Raw genomic sequence first — 8958 nt, forward strand, 5'->3', positions numbered from 1 at the left:
TCGAACCAGACCTCGATGACACGCTTGTAGTTATTTGTGATGATGGGCCCCTTCTTCTTCTCGGCGAGCTTGCCGAAGTTGTAAGGCATGAAGCCTCTGTAGACGTGGCCCACGCGCGAGCAAGGAACCCACTCAATGCTGCCGCCACACTGCCACACCTAACACCAGAGGTAGGATTAGATACATAATTAATTAATAAATCGATTCAGGTTTTTGGCTATGGAATAATTACAGATTGACAGCCATAAATTCTTCAAATACCTATTATCGTGCTATATTCTTGGTTTGAAATGTAAGATAACAGAAGATGAGTAAGAATGACTAACTTTGGAGACCTGAAGTACCACAGTTCAATATCTAGGTAAGTTGCGGCTTTAAGGACGGATCAGCAGATGTTTATTGCGGGTAGTGCTCTTTATTCATTTACACATATGGAATTTGAAAGCATCCAGCCCTAACCTGTTGTGCTAAGCTCCATGAGCCACGATTTGGAAATAAAATTCCAGATTCTCACTTTGAAGGAGAGCTCGAAGTTTTCACCTCCCCACACCAGGAGGCCAGGGTCGTAGGCGCCAAGCTCCAGGAAGTAGGAGCGGTCGATGGCAAATAATCCTCCTGCGTGCGTCGGCGACCTGATAATAATTATTTCGTTCACAATTTCCTCGCGCATTAGAGTGCAAATACTTCAACTGTTGTCATCGAGTGTACCAAATGCGATATTGATACGCTTGTGTCTACGAGAAAAGCGGAGGACCACAATTTGTTAATGCAGTTGAAGTGACAGTAAAGATTGATTCTTGAGAGCAAGCCATGGGAGCAAACATGAAATTTCCTTTTCGCAAGATTCCACTGAACATCTTATGTGTGCTCGTGGCGGTATCTATGATACTCTCCTACTTATATCATCAGTTTGCTTCAATCGCAAGTTAACAATGAATTTAAAAACAAAGAAAACGCCAAGTAAACTCACCATATCGATATTGAAAACGTTTCGGAGTCCAGCTCCGTAGTCAGTTCGACAATCTAGACAATGAAAACCATAATTATAATTAAAAATCCAACGTCAGACATTAAGACCTAAAATTGACAAATAAAAGACAACTCAACCTTAACTCGATAACAAATACTTGCGGAACGCAGTCATAAGAGACACAAAAGGATTAATACCCAAGAAAAAAAAAACACTAGAAAATAAAAGCCTATAGCGATTCACAATTTCGAGAGGATCGGAACTGTGTGCATGATTGAGACACGGTTTTCGTTTGATGGTGTGTACCAAAAATGCTCAAGTCAGAACAACCAGAGGTTGAACCGAGTATCCTGAAATCACTCTCCGATACAGCCACTTTGCACTGTTCATCATAAAGGCGCACGAAGGAATGAAGAGGCTTGACAAGAAAAAAAATTCGAACGATAGCTCCTTTATTTCTTCGTTTTCTTTGCTTTTAAATACCTTGATACTCTACTATAGTATAGCTACGCTAGTAGTAGTAGATAATACTCTACTACTGTACTCATAGCACCCCAAGTTTTTATAAAAGGAAACTAAAAGTCTATCGTTTGACACCGGGGGCCCTTTTATCAAAAATAGTTAAGAGTTAGTAACTCCCGTCAGCCGCTACGTATACTTAAACGAGTTTTAATAGTAAAACCCAAGGGTTGGAGCACGAGGCTCACTTGTAAGGAGAACTGGAGTGCGGACGAGCGTTCTCCATCTCCGGCGGCAGCTCAGTCTCCTTGTAAAGCATCCCCCACTCGAAGATGCCGCGGTAGTTGGTACCCGGTCCGTACACGGGGCGGTACTCGAACGTCTCGTGATCTATGCCGTCAATCACTGGCACCGTCATAGTTGTCCTGATGATGCAGCAATAAATATAAAATTTATATTTATAAATTATATAAATTACATAATTACGTCATTTATTCTCAGCATTGGTGAGAGTTAATATCACATACGCAGATCAGCCATTTTCCTCAACATGAAAGTGGATTTAAAACAAAGTATATGTTATTAGTACACATAGTACATTTATGTTATTCGATTGCAATCGGCTTCTCTTACCGCGTGATCAATGTTTATGGGTACAATTAATTTTAATTAAAATATTTTATTAATTTTACCTACCTATCATAATTTGTGAAATTATATCAGGAATTTTTCTAGTGAAGATAAATTAATTTAACAAAGGCTAAAAAATGAAAAACGGACAGCTATCGTGGAGCTATTCAATGCAGGCAAATCTAGAGAAAAAAATGTCAAGGACTTGATCGTGATTTGTAACTTGACAAACCTTAAAGAAACGTATCCAGCTTAGTATTGATTCTAGCCTAACCTTGAACAAATGTTATGTTACTAATACTCTATTCATTTTATAACAATACTAACAAATATAACACTATATCCAATATAGTTAGAATTTATAACAATAATACTGATCACCCTAGAGATCTTGGCATATAAATTAAAAATCGGCTGCGGTGGATTAGGATATTGTCCGGCACCGAACTACCTATTGACTTTCTCAAAGCTGTTACATTGATTGCGTATGTCATCTTCAGTGATATCAAACTAGCGGTTCTAAGCAATGCCTTCAGCACCGATAAGTCAGTCATTGCCCAGCCTTCCAAGCAACACGTTTGCTGGCTGGAGCTATAGCCTCGCTAACAGAACCCCGCCTTGTCACGCGTCCTTTATGCAAATATAGTATCAACAAGTGCTTTACTATTTCTTGCAGTCCACTTTGACTGTCGAAGATTACTTCAACGAACTCTGTCCTCAGGAAGTAATATAGCAGTTCTCTAAACGAAGGTCGATTGGATATTTGAATAGCCCATAATCAGCACAATAATTTACTGTATCGTCATGAAGATTCACTTTCCAGCCACTCGTTTCATCTGGCAATGAAGCAAAACTTAAAATGCATTTTCCCTTTAACTCTCGATACCTGTCTCGATAAATGGGCGCCAGCAGTGGAGGCAGCCAGTTCTTATTGACTTCGCAATGCGCGTCGAGGAACAAGACGACTTCTCCGCGTGCTTGTTCCGCACCAATAGTGCGCGTGCGGATGAGCCCTTCACGCTCCTTGTTGCGTATTAGACGCACTTTGCTGCCCCATCTTCTGATGTAGTCATCCAGTGGCTCCTTCAAATTAGCTGCTCATAAGACAGCATATCGTTTGGAAAATTGCCATAAAATGGTTTTAGCTGCACGTCAGTGGCCAGCTGGCATGTGAAAAAAGCACAGTGTCGCCGTTTCTTTAATTCAATACAAATAAAGGGTGACACCTTTAAAAATAAGGCGAAACCGTTTATTTTCACGTTGCGGTCGGCCACTAGATCGCCGATCGCACCCCTTTTAGCAGTTATTTCAAACAGCGTATTAATACTTCTACACAGAAACAGCAACTGTCGCAGTAGCCAATCGGATATCACATATCCGTTTCTTTGATTTGAATAGATTTAAAAGAAGCATATAATTAACCAACCCTTGAAGTTTGATGTGGCTCAATATTTGGTCAAACCTTTGTCGCTGAAATCGTCAACAAGCAAGACTTCATGTAGTAGCTGAGGAGGCGATCTGTTGATGACGCTGTGCACTGTGCGCATAAGGGTTGAGAAGCCCTCATTGTGGAACACAATGACAACAGATGTGGTGGGTAAAGCAGCCGGATACTGCCAGTGAGCACACCTACAACAATATTCTTCTAAATCAATAAGATAAAAGAACTAACACTAGCAAGCATTTGCACTGACTTGTAAAATATGTCAAAAGCAGATGATTGCTGCAGGACTGGAAGAAACAACTCTTAATTGATGTTTTCTAAAAACTATAATACCTACCAAGGTACTCTAATACACTCTTTCTCTCCTAGCCCCCTTCTCTCTTTAATCAGGGTGCGTCCCGGTATTTAGAAAAAAAATTCCATGACCTGGTTCTAGTAATCTTTGAATGTTAACTGAAGAGAAAGTAGTCAAGGCAGCAAATCAAACTTTGCCAGAACATGTACAAGATGTGCATCAAACCTACGCATCCACTTGTATATTTATTTGATCTTATAATTTTATTCTGAATCCATTTTTCTCTGCTGGTTCCAACTTCCAAGTGGAACTGGAATTAATTGGTTAACACATGCAACACAGAAAAACACTTCCTTTTTTTCCTCCATTTATTTGCAAATTCCATGACTTTCCATAACCTGAAATGAAATCCCATGACTTTCCAGGCCTGGAAAATGAAATCCCATGACTTTCCAGGCCTGGAAAAAGAAATTCCATGACTTTCCAGGCCTGGAAAATGAAAATTCAAATTCCATAACCTTCCCAGGTTTTCCATGACTGGCACGCACCCTGTCTAATACAACCTCCCGAATTACCGTATCACAAATATTAGGTTCAATATCTCTAAGCAATTAATTGAAAAAGAAACCACGACAAGGATAGAAATAAATTAGTTAAGTTTAGATAGATGCTAATTCATGTATACTATAAGGCACTGAATTCAATTATAAAATTAAGCACCATAAATTTCAGAATATTCCTTATAAAAATAAATGCATACCGCAATTTCCCTTACAGCAGAAACAATCTTACTCACTCTTCATGACGAGTGTCAGGGATATTTCTGTCCATAGCAATGGAATCAGAGACAATCATGTTGATGCCGTACTCACTCACACTGTGACTTCCTTCATTTTGTTGACTAGGAGGCAGATGGTATGCCTTACCATCCTCACCTGATGAGAATAACATAAGAATGCATGTACTGTTCCTTTGCAGGTCCTGCTTAGTCAACTTAGTCACCTAAATACCATAGTGTTTTATTCAAGAGACTTGAACATATTGTAAATCTGCAAAAAGTACACATTGGGATGGAGAAAGCTAGGTACCTTAATTTATTTTGTGTGTATAAAGAATAATCCTGGACACATGGTAATTATTTAACTAAATCATACTCCACCACCAAACTTCAAAACCCAATTCTAAGTTAGTTATAGAAAAAAATACAAACCTGGGCCTATTTTTGGAGTGTCAGCAGGAGGTTCAAAATTGCCATTTCCGTCTTCTAAAAATTTAACTGTCTCTCGAACAGCAGGCTGAAATCAATAATGAAATTTAATTCTTAAAAACATTAAAATCTGATTCTAGCAAAATTACAAATTTGAAATTTAAAAGGTCAGAAGCACAAGGCAAACATGGAAATGTTTATTGGAACACACATAAATATATATTTATGCATTAATTACAAACATAGCAAAAAAGTTTATGGAAATTGGATAATAAGGAAAATTTTTACATCTTTGACAATACTAACCCGTAGTTTGGCAAATGTGAGGGAATCATACCGCAGAGTTGAATCAGGTGAGCGAATAAGAAGGAACAGTAAAATTACTACAGCACTGCACACCAACAGCACCACCAATCTGCTCCTCCGAGGAATCCCCAAGCGCATCTTCTACCAAAATGTAGCTGCACAAAAAAAAAGTCAATTCTCTAGCAGAAAAAGAGTAGAAAAATGATATATATCAGATATATTATGATTATTCATCTGTAATTGAAGAATTTTACATTAAACTTGAATCAGAAATATTAACAGTAAAAGTCTGAATGAACTATTCTGTGTCTGTTAGAAATTATGTCTAGTTCTGTTGCCAGCTCTGTAATAGGATAGGAATTTGTTCTGGAATATAGGACATTGGAAACAGTATTCTCATGTAAAATTCTGTATTGTAATAGTCTCTTTCCTTAAAAGTATACGTATAGGTTTTGAAATCTTTTCATGTTTTTTTCACTATCCTCCCTTGTCAATTTGTCATTGATTTGGTCTGGAGAACCTAGTCGCATGACCTTTTGTACCACTCGAAAACCTGACATTAGACAAGTTTAATTAAAGCTCATCCTAGAGGAGTTACGTTCTTGCCTTCTCAGATTGCGATTGCTCCTGAAAAGTACATCATTGACAAAATAAAAATATTTGATAAAACTCCCATAGACATTGAACTTAAAGGTTGAATTAAATTAACATAAAGGCATATCCTTGCAACCACCTTAATCTGATCAAGCTCAACAATCATTCATAAATATCTTAACTTAATCAAAGCTGTGGTTTTATGGATTAGCCAGCTATGATTTCATTTCTTTAAGCCATGAATTCCATATCTCAGCCATCATTGGCCATGAAGAGCCATTTACGAGCCGCAACCTTATTTACCATAGTCCTGTGCACATGTTACCCCAAATCTCCAATTTTATACTAAAAACAGTCACACAGCAACAATAACATTTACCTTTACTTTAGTGGCAACTGAACACGTCACAAGTGATTATGCAGTCCCACTGCTCTGATGTGACCGCAACTATTAGATCTTCAATGAAACCTTTTGGGTTGACTTGTTATCATTACTTTCTACAGGATATGTGGGTGGAAGCATTGAAGTACTGTGGATTGTGGGAGTGGAAAATTGTTTTAAATGACATGTTTGCTAAGTGCAAACAGCAATTTTTCCAATTAAACAAAATACATGACATTAGAGCCACAAGATTTCATACCTCCTGAAATTATATGATATTAATATCGGCAATATTTCACAAAAAAGTAGGACTTCTCCCAACTTGTCCAGTTGTTCAAAGCTATTAACTATAATAGTTGTGAAACTTTTCTGCAAAAATTTTTAGAATATATTCATTGTAAAAATTGTTCTGTTGAACATAAACAAATGAAACAACTAGTAAAGATAATTGAGAATGACATCACAGAGTTTGACATGGTTGGTAAATTGCACGTCAGAAGAGCAGCCACCTCTCAAGGCTCTCATGAGCTCAGTGTATTAATTGGCATCATGGTTTGAATTGAAGTGTAATTTGGTAGCCTGGTAGCCTGTTTTTAGGCCTTTGATGATTCAATCCGTTTTGTAATAGACTCCTGCGTCTCGAAATAATTTTCTCGAAATGAACCGGGACAGACAAAACGAGACGAGAAAATTCCGGGAAAAAATAACGGGACAGAGGGTAAAATTTGTCCCAGAATAAACGTATGAACCGAGACAAGATTTCTGTCCTGGACTTTAAAACTTGTGTCCCGGTAAATTATGAACCGGGACGAGACAGACAGATTTGAAACGAGACATAACGAGACGAGACAAGATTTGTCTTAATTATTTAAGCCAAAACAAGTTTTTCGATTACGATACGAATCATTTCAAAAACATGAGTTGAAGAATGACAAGTTAGCCCTTTATTGCTACTAATAGCCTAATAGGGCCATAGACAGTTACCAGTTAAATTGAGTTAATTGCAGATTTAGCCAAATTTGTCTGACTAACTGACATGGCAGTTAATTAGTGGTCCGACAAACTCCGCAAACCTGTCGATATATGTATGGCTGAGTATTGAGTCAAAAATGTTACTCTTAACTCTTAACTAAGGCTTCGATGGCACTTATGGGAATCATACGAATATGAGTCGAGTTTATTACGCGTTCAGAACGAGTTCAGGCGCCATGGAGCGCATAAGGACGCAGTGTCTAGATTAGTATGCCAATTTGTAGACAGTGGAGTGGAGTCCTGATAAGATATTCCTAATAATACTAAAGCTAGTATTAGATTATCTCTGCCTTTAGTAAAATTTTGTGCTACGCCTCCAGGAAATCTTCACAATTGCGCCTGTCTCTTATACACATCTAGATGTGTATAAGAGACAGAAGTTTAGCGTACCGGCATTTTTATGGCTTCAAGTCCTATAAAGTTTTCTCCTCTGTATTCCAACCTCGTGACACAATTTTATTGAAAGGCCTAGCAAAAAATAAAGACCTAGTCNGTATCCATGGACATGCCATTGAGCATTGACAACGACCTTGTCCACTGCAAGCTTCATATCAGCAGCCATGTAGCATTTCTTCTGTATCTGTAAGCTTACAGAATGGTTTGTAATTTTGCACAATTTTAATTGAGTCAAGTGATTTCACTATAACAAAAAAGATTGTGAAAAACATACCTGAAACAGAAAATAATGTTTTAGGGACAACCATCATATGTTTTGGAAAAATAAATCATAGTTTAGGTCAAATACTTTTCATTCTATGGTGTCCGGTGCACAATTCTATATATAGCATTCTATGTACAATGTTGTGACGATGGCAAAAACCACAATGATGCACTAATTTTTTGAGAAGTGAATTTTTTTTCGCTGAGCGAGGTAAATGTAATCAAAATTCTTTGTTTTTAATCAATTTTTTTTGTCAACTGGAACCTTTGCTAACTGAAGTTCTACTGTAAATGCCTTTTTAAGGGTGTCCCTACTCCCTAATTACCCCGGAGGCCGGAGGGGTGTCCCCACTCCCGAGTAGCCCTGCCATGCGGAATTTGGCTGCCATTGTTGACAGAGCGACATAGCCGTTGCAAAATTTTATGAAAGGATATGTTTGTGAATTTGCAAACTTGCAAAACCATAATTTTCCAATCTAACAAAAATACATGCCATTAGGCATCAGGCCCGATGTATTGATTAGGGCCACGTGATTTGCTAATTTTACACCTACTGAAATTCTATGATATTAGAACCAGGATATTCAAGAAAAAAGGCAGACTTTTCCAGCCTTGTCTGTGTCACTGTGTGTACTGATTACTGAACAGTCTGAACTGACAGAACTGTCAACTGTGTAACTATGAACATCATGAACATGGTGGAGCATTGACCACTAACCAGACATCAGAGGACAGAGAAAATGAATGAGATAAAAACTCCTGAGTCCAGACCTTGTGGAAAATTTTACCCATTACCAAATACCAATTAGGTAGTACCATCACAGCTGACAGCTCCCTTGTCTGGTGTCGGGTAAACACGGTATATTCCGACACTTTAAGGACGCATCGAGAAATGAAAAACTATAAAAAAAAACGTATGCGTTACGTAAGTTCTGTTGCCTTCACATGACTCTCAAAACACTTCACTACGCGTCAGCAA

The 8958-nt window shown here is 38.0% G+C and overlaps 1 protein-coding gene across 1 annotated transcript; it reads right to left on the minus strand.

Moving 5' to 3' along the window:
- Positions 1 to 6: 6 nt before the first annotated feature.
- Positions 7 to 8718, minus strand: LOC108677613 (N-acetylgalactosaminyltransferase 7-like; the record flags this gene model as incomplete). Its single annotated transcript, XM_018165865.1, has 9 exons — positions 8698 to 8718; positions 5312 to 5466; positions 5009 to 5093; positions 4595 to 4733; positions 3522 to 3688; positions 2946 to 3153; positions 1678 to 1854; positions 515 to 632; positions 7 to 158 (listed from the first exon to the last, which is right to left on the minus strand). Coding segments are annotated over exons 2-9 (1184 nt in total), but the record flags the coding sequence as incomplete, so codon positions are not given.
- Positions 8719 to 8958: the final 240 nt, after the last annotated feature.

The sequence above is a fragment of the Hyalella azteca genome, unplaced genomic scaffold (genome assembly GCF_000764305.2).
Source record: "Hyalella azteca isolate HAZT.00-mixed unplaced genomic scaffold, Hazt_2.0.2 contig8306, whole genome shotgun sequence".
Taxonomy (NCBI): domain Eukaryota; kingdom Metazoa; phylum Arthropoda; class Malacostraca; order Amphipoda; family Hyalellidae; genus Hyalella; species Hyalella azteca.